The sequence below is a fragment of the Arvicanthis niloticus genome, chromosome 3 (genome assembly GCF_011762505.2).
Source record: "Arvicanthis niloticus isolate mArvNil1 chromosome 3, mArvNil1.pat.X, whole genome shotgun sequence".
Taxonomy (NCBI): domain Eukaryota; kingdom Metazoa; phylum Chordata; class Mammalia; order Rodentia; family Muridae; genus Arvicanthis; species Arvicanthis niloticus.
The window spans coordinates 59,001,500-59,017,673 of NC_047660.1; the positions used below are offsets into that span (position 1 = coordinate 59,001,500).

Genomic DNA, 16,174 nt, shown 5'->3' on the forward strand with positions numbered 1-16,174 from the left:
AGATACTTCCTGCTGGAAACTCAGAAGTATGGTCTGACATACAGCTCAGCTCAGACAGTGGATCTGACATCTAACAAGTGATCGTTTTCCATTGACATCAAGAACAGGGAAGCCCAGTGTGGTTTGCACTGGGGAGGCTGTAGAAGGAGAATCATGGGCTCAAGGCCAATGGCAAGGGTAGATGTGGGGGTGAGGCAGGAGCAGGAAAGCTTTCTGCTCCATAAAGGTATCTTTTGAAGGTCAACATTTATTTTTATGTTTAGGGCCATTTCTCCCTCAAGTAAAAAAAAAAAAAAGGTTTTATTTAGCTACACTGAAAATTGGAACTTCAATTTAAATATCTTTAAAGACAAACAGGTCCAACCACCCAACAACTTACTGTCCATTCCTCTCCAATTGTCAAGAATTGTCAACACCACACCTGGCTCCCCTGTGTTCTTGATGTCAATGGAAAATGATCACTTGTTAGATGTCAGATCCACTATCCGACCTGAGCTGTATGTCAGACCATACTTTGGAGTTTCCAGCAGGAAGTATCTACACTAAGTTTATTGTCTTAACTATGCAAATAAAATCTTATATTACGTTTTATTTTTAGTTACATTGGCTGGGAAGGGACACAGCCAATCAGTAACTATGACCAGAACACAACAGGCTCTCGTAATTCACTTCCTTTTAGAGGAGCAGCAGTGACCATGCACGGAGCTAAGTGTTATGGGAAAGCATCAAGACCACTGGAAAGGTCAATGATTTGTTGAACTTCAAAGAGCTCCTCAGAAAAAATAAAAGAGAGTTTTAAAGGGTAGGCTATGAACAAACAGGAAGTCAACTTTAAAAGGAAGTCCATGAGAAGTTTCTTGGTTTGTAAATCCTAAAAAGACAGTAAATTTGTCTCACCCAAACTTCACACTGTGGTACATTTTTTCTGTAAGGTACAATTTCTTACAAAGCTTGTCTGTATGGGGGACAGTCTCTCAGTTTTCATTCCGGTACTCTTGGTCCTTCACCGCTCTGTTTTCCCAGTACATACTATGTCCTATGCTACACTGGCCTCCTGCAGTGCCCGAGGCAGGCAAGTGCAGCTTATATCTCTACCAAAACTAGTGCACACAGACAGCTGGTCTCAAAAATAGGAAAAAAACCAGGAAGGCATCTGACACACCCAGATGAAGAGTCGTCTGCTATTCACTTTTACTTTTGCTCAAGGGTCCATTCCCCTTTGGGGAGGGTGTCAGGGAGATGGTTTTGCCAGGTAGCTCAGGCGGCCTTGGACATTTTCAGCCTCTTGCTGCAGCCTCCTGTGACCTGGGATGGAGGCATGACAGGTAGGGCTCACTATGGGCAGCTAAGGCTCTATTCTCTATATGAACCTTACTCAGTATCATTATTTCAGCCTGTTTGCTAATGATCCCCGGAATCTGACTGAACTCTGAGTTCTTACTGTCTGCTATCCGCGTCAGAGTATTTCCTGACATAGTATTATGATGAATGTTTGACATATATTTTCCATTTTCACAGCCCCAGTGGCACTTACTACCTACATACAATTGAACACTACATAGAACCAGGACAGCGGTTCCAACTTTGCGTGGTCTGATTCCCATCTGACCACTTAGCCAGGCATTATGCTATCTGCACTTGAACATCTTAAGAGTCACAACTTGCTCATTTCTCTCCTCCCTCTCATTTTGCATTTCATATGTGACTAATGTCCACATCAAGTTGTCTGCATTAGAAACCATCCTACTGACTTCTTGACTCACCTACTTCAAGCTCTGCTTCTTCCACCAATATCACAGTACTTAGTACACTAAAATGAAAGGGTCTATTTCTCCCGCTAAAAACTAGTGCATGCCTCAGGACAAGCACTGTCTCTTTTTTTCTTTCTGAATCCCTCCTGGTGGCTAGAATAGCATTTGATACAATGGATTTTTACTCACTTCAGATGAATTGCCACAGAGAACTTACTTCTCAGAATGGAAAAACAAATGGAAGATGCCCACAGTATACCAGTGGTCCCTTGCTGAAATCATTAAAGAGATTTATAAAATAGGATTCTTCTTAATCTCATTATTCTATTATTTTCCTATGCTACCTTTACCTTCTACAATGGCTGACCAGGAAATATTCATTCAGGAATCCATGTATGAACCATAAATTAAAAATAAGTAGAAGAACTGCTAGGGAACAGACTGTTGAACTTGCTCTACTATCTGTCTGTCCATTCATCTCTCCACCTCTTTACTTTGGCAATACAGTTCTTACTGGGAAGTCTAATTCTCTGTCCCCACATCATTACGCAGAGAAAACCTTTGTTTTAGAGTACTATACAAATGTTTTCTCCAAGCACTATGGAGAACTATGGGATTCTTATGGGTCTACATCAAGGTGAACATTCCAGTTGAAAATACTGTAATAATCTATATGCATATTTCCTGCCCTCAAAGTTGGACCTTTAAATTTAGTTAGTTCTGTTCAAGATTCAAGGTCCAGTTGGTCATTGGAATTACCTCCCAAACTGCAAAGGTGTCAGTCCCCAGCCTTACCTCAACTCTATCATGTGATGGAGGAATAAGACCAAGACAGTATTTAAGAAGTTCTGCTCATTTTTATCCAACAATTTTCCTTCTACTTCTCAGTCTGAATTCTCCCCCTGCTCCTCCTTTAGACTACTGCCTTAAATACTTAAGGTTTAGCATGTCTAAATCTCCCACTTTTTAAATGATTTTATTACAATGTTAGCCCTTTAAAAACACACGCACAGATATGCACACTCACTCCAAGTTCTTGAACATGTACATAAATACAGAGTACTAAGAAAAGGGAATTTACTAGTTCTCTCAGTAAAAATCTATTGACTATGAATTCAAGATTAACCTATTTGGTCTCATTTCCTTGTCTTTAAAATAAAAGCAACTACTCCTAAGAGAGGAACAGATTCGATAATGGATGCCAAGTGTTGTACCCTTTGTGCCCTATAAATAGAAGCAATGAGATGCTGAAATAAACTAAATAAATGTTTGCAAAAATTACTGCAGTTATCTGGTAAGGCAGCCTGAGGCTGCTAGTTCTCATTTCAACTAAGTTCAAAATGAGAAAGGAAAAGTGTACATGGCGTTTAAAAACCAATTTCAAGGGCCAGCAAGACAGCTCAGCAAGTTAAGATCTATCCGAGCCGGAGCATCTGAGTCCAATTCGTAGGCCCACATATGGTGGAAGGAGTGAACAGACACAAGTCATCCTTTGACCTTCACACACGTGCCATGGCCCATGTGTGCTACAGCACATAATCTTTCATCCCACACTGTCCCACCTCCACACAAAATAATTTGTTTTAAAAAAAAAAACAGAAAATTTAGTATTCAATGTACTATAAAGCTGTTAAATACACTTTCTCTAATGCCAGGTGTTGAGAGCAAGAATTAAAGCACTCTGTTCACTGAGAGTAATACAGAGAACATGGAATTCTTGGTGCAGGAGACACACCAGCATTTCATCTGAGGAGAAACACAAACAGGCATTTAAGTGCAGTAGTCCATGACAGGTACTGACAGCAGCATTGCAGTATCAATACAGAGACAATGCGGGGCTGGGTGGGTGTAACCATCACAGAATAGGGAAACAGTGTAGGTGTGGCTGGGAGAGATAATGGAGCCTGGAGGAAGCAGGGCAGAAAGGAAACCCATTTTGTCTAATAATAAAACTGGTGTGAGGAGAAAGAAAAAATCTGAAATGGAGGTATACTGTTTATTCATTATTGTTGACTTGTCAGACTGGGCAGACAGGAGAAAGTGAGTCAGCAAAGCCAATCATGAGTACAGTTGATGGAGAGTTAATCACTACTTTAGTAAGAGCCAGGTTACATCAAACCAAGGAAACGCAACACTGAACCTCATCACATCTAACCAGCAGCTTCTACAGTGTCTCAGCATATGGACGGAGCGAATGAGGACATTAATCTGAAGTTAAACCAGGACATTTACTGTCTGCTTTAAGTTCTGGAGAATGAGTAGTTTGGGGAACACACTCAGTATTCTGCCCTTTATTGCAACTCCTCCTCCAAAATCTTTACTTTGCTACAATTATTGAAAAACAAATGAAAAGCCAGACTAGAGCCCATTGGTTCCTTCCCATTTCCCTGGATATTTTAAGGTACCTGTTTTGGAAGCAACTACAATGACTTTAGGTACCATAAAACAGCCTCAGGATCCTTAGAAAGCAAAAGGTAAATGGAGAAAGACAAATGGCAAAAGAATGAAAACCAATGGGACAAGGAGAAAGAAACTGGGAGGTGCGGTCACTCTGTGATGGCTTATAGGAGAATAATTCAAACTTAACTGATTAAGACATTGGATATGTAAAACACAGGCCATCATACTTAGAATATAAGAAGTTCAGATACCTGTTTTTCCTTCTTTTCGAGCAAACTTCTGTGATCAAGACTAGCACTTACTCTATAACTCCGTTATGCTGTGGGCTGTGGCTCCTGCGCAGACAGCACAGTCAGCTACTCGGAGGCCTGTGCTCCCTCTCTCCAGCTATATATCTCCTGAGACTTTCAGATCCTTCTACAGAATCTCTGAGAAAGACTAGCCATGGAAAAGGAAGAGGACTTTACAGTGGCATGCGTGAGGCAGACAGTAAGCGAGGGCCTTGGCTCGTCGATCCTGTGTCCTCAGCTCAGAGGACATCTGGCAGCATACATTATTAGTGAAACAATTATGGACTTCTTAAGAAGGAAAAAGTATTATTGAATCATAAATCCAGTGGGAACTTTTCAGTTCTATTTCACTTTGCTCTTCTGCAATGTTGAGCACACAGCTTCTTCTCTCAGAGTGAAAGCAAAGATTTACAAAGGCAGCTAACCACTCCATGGGTAAAGGCATTTGTTGCCAAGCCCGATGTCCTGAATCTAACCCCAGGACCCATGTGATAAAACAGCCTCCTCCTCTAAGTTGTCCTCTAACATCTACAAGTACATTTTAGTGTCACCCCCCCCCCCCACACACACACACATACACACACTTTAAAAGATTTTTACAGTGGCCTTCAAAAGTCTGCATTAAGTTGCCTGTCTCCTGATTTTAATAGTCTGTGGGCATCTCCTTTACCCACTGTGCGCCAGCTTTTCTCATGAGTTCTTAGCTGCTTGGCCTGAAAGGGCAATGTTCCCTCTGTTGGGAACTCCCTTGCTCTCAACAGTTCCACATTTAACTCAGAGCTTTCTGTTGTGCCCCCTCCTCCATGGCACCCAGGCAGTCTCCAGGGTCCCTGCTCGTTTTATTTGCTCTTTCAGCATGTACACCGTCTAACACAGAGTAAACCCAATCCATCAACTCTACTGTCGTTTCTCTTGACTCTAAAATACATGTTCTCAAAGCAGTTCTTGTGTTTCACTGTCATTTGCCTGTTTTCCTAGAATGTACAACAGTGCCTGGCCCAAGCAGAAGGCAGAGAGGGGCACAGTGGGCACAGAGGGGGAATTAGGGCTGGAAGAATGTTCTCTGTTCCTCTGACTCTCAGCCTCCATTTTATTCACCCTTTCCCACCTCAGCACCATGACTTCTGCATGCGCCTTTCTGCAGGGCCTTAGGCCCTAACATTCCTTTACTTCTCTGTGAAGTCTCAAAGTGTTCTCTTACACAAGCTCACCCCAGTGAAGACTTTCAATGATTACCTACACATCCATATATGCTTCTCTTCCTCAGACTTTCCCCCTAGCTCAACATCCTCATGATTAGCTGGTTACTACACAAAACCTTACCACCTAGTTTCTCTCATCCATCTCTTCACCTCCACGCTTGCTCACACCACCTTCACACTCCAGTCTCTTTCCTAGATAATTATTCTGTTAGGAGGGGAGTGTGGTGGTGAAGAGAAAGGCTTTATATGTGAGAGACCTGAGGTTCAAAACCCAGCTCCTATCAGCAACCAGTAAGCCAATAATTAATTCCTAGTTAGCTAACAGAGAGAGGGCAAGTTATTTAATCTTGACAAACCACAGGTTTCTCACCCATAACCTGGGATGGTTATTAACAGCCAAAATGGTGTCCTACTTGGGGCAAGTGTTCAAGTATGCCTCAAAATCTAAGATCTCAGGGGCTGGAGAACTGGCTTGGTGGCTAAGAGCACTTGTTACTCCTACAGAGGACCTAGGTTTTGTCTCCAGCATCCACATGGTGGCCCACATTCATCTGTAACTCCAGTTCCAAGAGGCAGAATACCTTCTCCTAAACTCTGTGGGCAATAGGCATGCAAAACACTCATACACATGAAAATCTTTAAAGCCAAAACTGGGGGTAGAAAGATAGGTCGCTAGTTAAAAGTATTTGTTGCTTCAGCACACAAACAGCATCTCACAACCATCAGTAACTGCAGTTCCAGGGAATCTTGTCCTTTGCTGGTCTCCTTGGGCACCAAGCACATACACTGTGCACAAAAATATATGCAGGCAAAACACCTACACATAAAATGGATGAATCCAATAAAAAATAATAACAATAATTAAAAAAAAACAAACCTTAAGGTCTCAAGGCTGGGGAGATAGTTCAGTGAGTAAGAACACTTCTGCAAATACAAGGACCTAAGTTGGAATCCTCAGCATCCATGTAAAAAGCCAGTCATAGTCATATGTGCCTCTGGTCCCAACACTGGGAGAGCAAAGACAACAGATCTAAAAAGTTCAGCCAGCCTGTCTGAAAGGTTGAGCATCTGGTTCAGTAAAAGACTCTGTTTCAAGGCAAATGTGATATGAAAATAGGATGACATAGCTAACAACTGAATGCTGGAGCCAGAAAGTTATTTAATTTGATAGCAGAGGACAAAGCAAATGATAACTCTAAACAATACAAAAACAAAAATTTAAAACTATTACTTATGGTAAATCTAGAGAAGGGAAACCCTTTTAGTTAGTTTTCTAAGTGAATGCCAATTTAACAATTTTATTACAACTGTTCATGCTAGGAAGAGCATACCTCACCTTTGGAGTTAGACATTAGTTTAAATTCTAACCGCCACACAGGGCTAATCTGACAGGTCATTCAAACTTACTAATTTCTTCCTTGTCTATAAATGGAGATTCTAAAACCACTGGCAGGATCCATTTTTAAATCAATGATGGTCCTAGTTCCATGTCTGTTGCTGTGATAACACACTCTGACATAAAGCAAGGGTTTATTTGGCTTAAAATTACAACCAACATAGTGGGGAAGTCACAGCAGGAGCTTGAGAAAGCTGGTCACATCTACAGTCAAGAACAGAGACAGAATGCATGCACAAACGTCATCCCCTTGCTTTCTTGACTTTTATACATTCAGGATCCAGACCACAAAGTGCTGCTGTGCATCCACATTTGGATGGACCGTCCCACCCCAAGCTAATTAAGACACAAAGAAAAAAAATCCCTCACAAGCCAATGTCCCTCACTGGAACTCCCTTCCCAAGTGATTCTACCTTGTGTCAAGTTGATAATTAAAAGTAAGCATCACAATGATGAGCGTTAATGAACTAACATATATGTGAAACGTGAACATTGTGAAATTATGACAATATTACATAACTGTGTCCACTGGTATAATTGCCTAACAGAAGGTAATCATTACTTTTCAAAAATAGCTGTTAAACAACATTAAAAAAATCACTGTACAGTCATACATGATCATAGTCAATTAAAAATGTTTATTACTTTTACTTAAGGGGTGGGGTGGGCATGCACAGGCCAAGAAACCTGTGTGGAGGTGAGAGAGACTCTTTCAGAAGTTGGTTCTCTTCTTCCACCGTGTGGGTTCTGGAGAACCAGTTCAGGCTGTCAGGCTTGGCATCAGGTCCCTTTACCCACAATGCCATCTTGACAGCCCTACAAACAATTTTGATCATACCAAGTAAACTACACAGAGTTTAAAACATTTTTTGCAGCAATTTAAATATGTCTAGATGAAGAGTATGCATAATAAAAACAAGAACTTGACTATGTTCAAAGCAATTTTGTAAGACTATGTTCTTTTAATGGGGCTAGAGAGATGGCTCAAAGGTTAGGAGCACTGACTGTTCTTCCAGAGGTCCTGAGTTCAATTCCCAGCAACCACATGGTGGCTCACAACCATCTCTAATGGGATCTGATGCCTTCTTCTGGTTGGTGTGTCTGAAGACAGTGACAGTGTACTCATATAAATAAAATAAATAATTTTTTTTAAAAAAGACTATGCTCTTTTCCCAAACCATAATTTAAGGGAACGATACAGTCTATGGAACAATTATCAGACTACATTGTGAGGTTCATGTTGCTCTTGCTGTGGGATGCCCAGTGTCGGTCAAGGGTGTACATGCTAGTTCCTAGCAAGCCTCTGTCTCACTATAGTCTACATACACCCACTTAAGACTATTCTAGAAAAATGCCTTCTTGCCACAACAGTGACACAAAATAACCGAGGAGCTCCCTTAAGAAGCAACTTCAGTTGGAAACCAACTGGAAATCTCTTAACCTTTAAAAAGACATAAAGAAGTCAGATCTAAAAAATGAGCAAATAAATAAAAGCAGCCTTACCTAACAGCAGCATGGGCCCACCAAGAAAAGTAAGGTTTAATCAAGAACCTTCAAGATCATAAAAGCGACAGCTATACACTCCACAGGCCAGAACCTTTCCTCATAAATTGACGGAGGTGATTTTTTAACTAATGAAGGGAATCATCAAGATTTTCCCACCAGTGGTCACTCTCACCATTCACTTAGGAATACGTGTGTTTAATTCACTAGATTCCATTTGCTTTCACTGATTTCTCTCTCTCTCTCTCTCTCTCTCTCTCTCTCTCTCTCTCTCTCTGTGTGTGTGTGTGTGTGGAGAGAGAGAGAGAGAGAGAGAGAGAGAGAGAGAGAGAGAGAGAGAGAGAAATTGAGATTGATTCTCAGCAACAAGCAAGCAGTAAGGTTCAGAGTAGAAGGCAGTTTCTGAGCCGACAGCTGTTAGGGCCCTGTGACAGGGACAAGAAGGGCTCCCATGCCCACTCTCATTATCTTTCCTGCCTCAGCACCTTCTGCTGGATAACGAAATCATCCTCCCATTTTCAAATTTTAAATGTCAGCAACTTAAACTTTCCTTCTTTTTAAAGGAAAAAAAAAATCTTCTAGGCAGGAGTGGTGCACACCTTTAGTCCCAGCACTCAGAGTCAGAGGCAAATAGATCTCTGTAAATTCAAGGACCAGCCTAGTCTACAGTGCAAGTTCTAGGACAGCCAGGGCTACACAGAGAAACCCTATCTCGAAAAAACCCAAAATTTTGGAAAAGAAGCACCTCCACATTTACTACAAATAGTATAGGCAAACTCCAAACAAATCCTAACAAAAATTCATGTTATCTACAACACAAGAGTTGTGAAGCATTTTAAAGAACAATGAAGAAAAAGATTTAGTTTGTTTCCAAACGACCTGTAACTTTAAGACCTTTAGAACAGGCAGTAAGTGACAGACAGTTAAGGCTCTGGCAAAGCCCAGAGAGTTGTTTTGTTTTGTTTTTCCATCTTAAAAAGTTATTCAAACCCTTTGATCTCTATTTCTGTTTTGGCCCCTTCTGAGGCTGAAGTCTGGCCATTCTCTGAATTCTTTTCACACAGAAAAATTAAGCACGGACTTGACAAGCAAGCTCAGTTATAGGAAAGTTCCATAGACCTTTTACAATATGACACAGCCTTTCTTTCCCCATCTGCATAACTGCTGTCAAGTTGGCTCCCTACACTTAGGACAATGCCTAAAGTTGGAAGCACAGAAGTATTAACTCTAAGTGGCTGGAGAACTAGAAAAGTGAGTGGCCTCGATGCGCTAACATTTGCACCGCGAAAAGAGCGGGCGGGGCACTTAAACCAGAGCAAGACTGGTTCGTGAACAGCACAGCGCTGATGGATACTGGACCCATGCGACTGGGGGCGAGTCAGGCGGCGATCGGCCGAAAGCCCCCAAACTAAAAAGCAGCCCCAGTCTTGTCCAAAAGAGCAAAGCTCACTGGGCGGCCACCGTTTGCCGACTCCCCAAGCACCTCCTGCCAAGGCGCCTGCGCCGTCCACACGGCCTCCGCACCCCCAAACTGCCGGCCCGCAACGGAGGCCCCGCACCCCCAAACTGCCCGTCTGCCTCTGACGGATGGACCCCGGCAGCTACGAGGATCTCCCGCCAACTACCTTGGTTGTCCGGATGTGCTCCATCCCTGGGCGATGCCCGCAGGCAGCTGGCCTCAGGAAAGCACCATAGGGAGAGAAACTGGGCGGTGACAGCCACCCGCAGGAACTCCCTCAATCCGGCAGCGTCAGCCACCCCGCCGCCGGCAGACACTGCGCAGGCGTCGTCTGAGAGCACTGTCGCCTAGAAACACTTCCGCAAATCCCAGCCACAGAGGGGATCCTGACAACAGGCAGAGCGTCGCCCATCGAGAGCGTGAGCTAGTTGGGTCGCACGCATGGCCTATTATACAGCGCCCTCTCTTATGGAGGACTGGTATTGTCCCGGCCGACCAAGCTGACCCACGTATTCAGCTTGACAAGGACCAGCAAGAGGGACTAGAAGACTTTTCTAGGTTTAAAGATATATCCTGACCAAAAGGAATTTTCTAGTGAGTGCGAGACTGGATGCCTCTAAATTCCATTACCATGCCAGGTTAAATTACATTTAGAAACTCATGGAGCACTGGGCTCCTGTAATGAACTATTAAAATCTATTATGATTATCAGTATTAAGCCTGAGTACATTTTATATGGGCTTTGTTGCCAAGTGGCAGGATATAATTCTTAAAGGTTTGTAGATAAGGCTGCATTTTAATTTGAGACGCTACATGAATGTCTTTTTGATTTGAAAGTTATTGCTCAGGGTTGGAAAGATGGCTTATCTGTTAAATTATTGGAAACTTTTCTGACGTTTGTTTTTCATAAATAAACAAAAATGGCTGGGGATGGGCAGTCTGCCTTCCTAACCGATAGCTGGTGTGCTCTCCCCCTTGCTTCTCTGGCTTCCTCCTGCAAATTCCTTTTCAATTAAAGCAAAACTTTTATAACCTGTGCATGGCAACCCTGGGGGCCAATAGCTGACCAAAACTTAATTAAAGCACAACCTATCTCTGACATTGCTTCTGGAATAGCTTTGGTTCTCAATACTCTACATAGATACTTTGCTCTATTCCTGCCAGTAACTGCCTCAGCTCAGATTTCATCTGAAATTGTTATGAATTGTGGTATCTTTACAGTTTGTACAAAAATTTCTACTCTTATAGAAATAGCAGTTTGATTACAAAAAGCAAAACTTTTCATATTTTCCTTATCATTCATTAGAATATATCAAATTAGTGTATCTTTGAATTGAGCTGTATTGGAAAAGCATATCCATCTCTGCTTTACTCATTAATAGGTAGTAAAGATGTAAGTGTACAAAAGAATTGTTTGTAAAAACAAATTTTCTTTGTATGCTGGGGCATACCTTTAATCCCAGCACTTCAGAGGTAGAAGCAACTTGTTGTCTGTAAGTTTCAGAGCATGTTGATCCACATAGTGAGACTGTAACAAAAATAAACAAGCAAAATATTATCAGCAAATGTTTTATTTGTACACCTATTGTATGTTCCTATATAACCAAGGACAAATAAAATATTTTCTGGCAAAAAGGGTTCAGGATTGAAAAATGTTTAAGAGATTTTGGAACAGGCCACCCTTAAGTCTGATCAATCAACTTTGTTTGGTTTTGGTTGGTGTTCATTTACTCCATAAGCGAGTAATAATAATCTTCTAATAATTTGAGATCTTTCACAAAAATATACTTTTAAAAGGAGAAATTAAGTTAATGTTTGTCAGAAATGCAATAATTCTCAGTAAGAATCCTGCTAAATAACTAGACTTGATTAGGAAGTGGGAGCCAAATTACCATGAGCTATCTTTAGCCCCTTAATTAGTCACTGATTTATTGTCCATTCTTTGCATGTGACCTAACACCCTTTATGACTGTTGTGTTTATCCTTTTAGAATGTACAAACAAGATCTCTAACTTCCACCAACCCAAAGGCTAATACTGTCATCAGAGAGCATCTGAGACCAAAGCAGGGACTGGTCTGCCTTGCTGTAATCTGCCTTCCTGATATTTCCACTGATGTAACTGCAAAATGGCTTGACTTATAACATTCTTTGTTCTATTAGTATCAAAATTTCATAAAATTCCTAACATGTTACAACATGGTATTTAGGGTAACATAGGTATGTGTCCCTTGAACATGGTCACTTGACTCTGGCTCCAGAATTAACTTGTTAAGGCCTAGATAAAATGTTAAGGTCTGTGTAACTGTTATCTGGCTAGCCTGTCATTTGGTACAGTTACTAATGTCATAAGAAAACTTTCTTATATGTTGTTACTAGGATGTTCTGTGCTTTGGTGTTCTTGGAAAACAATCACAATAGAAGTCAGTCAGAACAGCTTTCTATAGTTAGCCATAATAAGCCTGGACCTGAACCAACCACCCAGCAGCACTTCCTGCACCCAAGTATGAGCTTTTACGGTATTTGCCTTTATAAGCTGCCCCTGGTATGGACCCCACCATAAGAGAGACACCTGCACCTATTTGGAATAAGACTTCCATTTTGGACAGGGGTCAAATAAAGTTTAAGTCCCCAAGACCTCCCTAGGAACTGATAGACATGCACGTGGGTAACCAACATCATGGTAGGAAGGTAAGACATGAATGTTAGACAAGTTCCCTGCACGATTGAATACCCTAACCAATGGGATCAGGATAAATATACAACAAAGGCATGTTCCTAGGGAAATCTCCTTTTCCTAAATCCTGATTGGTGGAATAACTTGGCATAAACTGATTTGGCATTGCAGCCAGCTCCCGAGTCTGACCTGTGGCCATGATTGATCTCTCCTGGGGCATATGTTCAATAAACTGTCCATGTCTGACTGAGATCAGTGTTCATGTGGTTTATGAAGTGACTCCTGGACCCCAACAAGCTCTTATTCTCTTTGAGAACTGTTCTTATGTTGGCAAAATGTAAATCTTCAAAATATGTCTATTGTGTGCAATTCAACCAAATGTAAGAAAGTGCTAAGTCCCTCCCCTTTGTGTTCTTGAAGATGGAGATTAATGTACTTCTAATTCTGCCTTTAAAAATATGCTTTAAGCCTTGATTTATATCCAAGTATACCATGTTTCCAGGGCCTGTCCACTGACTTACATTCATCATATATAAACAACTATGACAAAAAAGTAAATTTCTCTTTTAAGAAGGTTGTTTTTCCCACTTTTAACTTCAAGTTGAATTTCTATTATTTATTAGTAATATTCAGACAAACTTTTTATGATTAATTTTGTTTTTATGTAGATATGTTTGTCTGTGCTGTTGCAGGATATTTGATCACATTGTGAATCCTGAGATCTGGACTGAAAAACTTGTTTCTTGTTGTGGTGCGGCTCAGCCCTAGCACACACCTTTTAACCCAAGAGCTCTCTGTAAACAAGAGCTAAATAAAGTCAACCCTAGGTCAAGAGGTGGAGCAAGCAACCAGTTGACAGGGAGTGAGCATAAGAAAACCCAGGAAAGAGAAGAGAAGGTCTTTGAGTTGAAGGGTATTTAAGACAGTGTGGAGAAGGAAAAGGAGCTTTCTCCTTCTGGGACTTTCATGGAGTAGGAAAGCCATTCCGGTGCATTCTCTGCCTCTCTGAGCTAGCAGGCTTTCACCACAGTGTCTGGTTCCTGAGTCTTCATTTGGTAAATCAAAGGTTTGGGATTTTTAAAACAACAACAATATATGAAGGTGCCAGAAGAGATCAGAAGAGGGTGTTGGGTCCCCTGAAACTGGAGTTACAGGAGGCTGTGAGCCTCCTGACCTGTACTGGAAACTGATCCTCTGGAAGAGCAGCATGTACTCTTAGCTGACAACCCATCTTTCCAGCCCTGACAAATGTCTTTCAAATAAAAAGTCATCACATAGCATCTTAAGTCAAAGTGCTCCTTTATCTACAAACCTGTATGTGTTATATCCTCACATAAGATGTACTCACAGCCTGATGCCACTATGAAAAGAAAAGGTTGTTGTAGAAAGTTGTCCTCTAAGCACAATAGCTATTACCATTGTAATGAGAACAGTTGTGATATCTGCAAGAGACCCTTGTGTAGAAACAGGAGATATGGAGTGTGATTACCTCAGAGATTCCAGTCACTGTCTTGTGTGCCTTGTTTTAGCTGCATGTGATTCTGCCCCACTACTCATGGTCTTAGTGGTGACAGAGTATAAAGAGTGGGAGCCTAACACAAAAAGGGGTTCCATCGTACAGCTATCATCTGTACTGAGATATAGCTTTTTGGGGTCACCCACATTTCATGTCTGTAGCTCAATCTCCAATCACACTCCTGTAAGTTCAAAAAACTCATTGTCTCCCCACACTAACCTTGGGTGGAACTGTAATTTTGGTCAGTCATTGTGTCTTATCTGAGGTGAGACAATATCACTCACATCTCCCTGGGGAAAGTTAACAAAGCAATTTTGTATGCATATGCAGATTTTTAAATGTTTTAAAAGTCACTAGTGCATCTTTGGGCGAATGTCTGAACGCTGAATTCAGCATTATCTGTTTTTTCCCTTTTCCTTTTCTTCAACTCATCATTGTCTGATTTCTCTTTTAAGTGTATTGCTGCACAAACATTTAAAGTTATTGCTGTGGAGCAGGACCCTCTGAGCTTAAGACCCACCATCTTCATCAAATGGTGAAGTCCCTTCATCAGCCAGGACTACTTGCAAGCTCAGGCCTGTTGGCATTGTCTCAAAGCAGGAAGGACTGAGGTGGGTCATGGGACCATGAGATTCTGGGAAGTTCCTCCTATATCTCCTGTTGTTGTTTGTTGTGTGTTTCTGCCTGTAATTGCACATGGCCTCATGTTTCCAGAGGTGCTAGAGTATCTATGCAACAATGGCGAAGTCATTATACTGGTGTGCGTTTTAAGTGCGTGTGCGTGTGTGTGTGTGTGTGTGTGTGTGTGTGTGTGTGTGTGTGTGTGCATTCATAGGCACCAAAGGCATTAGATACCCGGGAGCTAGAGATACATGTGGTTATGGTCCACTGGCCATGGGGTGCTGGTAACGTGAGTCCTCTAAAAGAGCAGAAGCTTCTCTTGACAGATGGGCCATCTCTTCAATACCAACATTCCAATGTCAAAAGGCAATTATATTACACCCTGTCATTACAAATTCTGTCAGATTTTTAAGATTTTTAGTGTGAGACTAATAAAGATCTTATTTCCAGAATTTAACCAAATAACCAAACCAAACCTAGAAGATTCACTAACACTTAAAGAATGAACCAATTCGTGATGTTTGTATTCTTCATATTTCTTTTTCAGGCCCCTATAAAAACTAGTTAAGACTCTCAAAACACTGTCTGATTCTAAATCTTTTTTTTAAAAAAATTAAATAGTACATCACACCTCATGCCAACAACATCAAGATTAACCATTAAAATATGGTTCTAATGTGCATTGGGATCTGCATCTTGGCTTTTCAAACCAGTACCAGTTACTTTCAAAGCTCTCCAGATGGCTGAGAAAGCTACATAATAATTACGGCTGATTGTCTTGACTCTTGATGGTACAGCCTCAGCTAGGATTGTTTTGGTTTATACCAGACACTGTGCTCACAAACTTTCATGACCTCTAGATGACCCTGTAGCAATTTCCACTTAGATTAGAGGAGGAAGCACTTACGGGTGGTCTAGCAGGGCCTGGGAGGACTGATCCTAAAGAGGTGATCCTGTGACTGGTGCAAACACAAATGTAGGATGCTCTGTGTTGGATGCTATGCCCTGCTATACAAAAGGGCTGTTCAGGTTTACTTGGTCAGTCAGCTGGGAGACACCCTCCTGGAGGCCCAGTAAAAGGTAGCTCACAAGTTTGTCTCTTTTTCATTGCTTTGAGCTAGAGTCTCACTGTGTAGCTCTAGCTGTCCTGAAACTCACTATGTTAAATGTTGGTGTTGAAAAGATGGCCCATCCATTAAGATGGATGCTCTTGTAGAGAAGTTGCCACTACCTGTGGCCAGTGGATCACACGCACCCGTGTCTCCAGTTCCAGGATATCTGATGCCTTTGGTGCCTGCATATTTGTGTGCAACACACACACACACACACACACACACACACACACACACACACACACGGCT

The 16,174-nt window shown here is 41.6% G+C and overlaps 1 protein-coding gene across 5 annotated transcripts in view; it reads right to left on the reverse strand.

The window, feature by feature from the left end:
* Mtmr6 (myotubularin related protein 6) overlaps positions 1 to 16,174 on the reverse strand; it is a 46,997-nt gene that overhangs the window by 26,115 nt on the left and 4,708 nt on the right. For 2 of the 5 annotated variants that reach the window (XM_076930913.1, XM_076930912.1), the window contains one exon: positions 11,453 to 11,529. The exons of 1 other annotated variant lie outside the window; for it this stretch is intronic. Coding sequence is in view for 2 of the 4 variants with exons in the window: in XM_034499056.2 (XP_034354947.1) it covers positions 10,168 to 10,191 (24 nt within the window). In the remaining 2 variants the exon portion in view is untranslated. Of the gene's footprint in view, positions 1 to 10,167; positions 10,372 to 11,452; positions 11,530 to 16,174 lie in introns of those variants that run through there. 2 more of the 5 variants (XM_034499056.2, XM_076930915.1) reach the window with 2 other exon arrangements.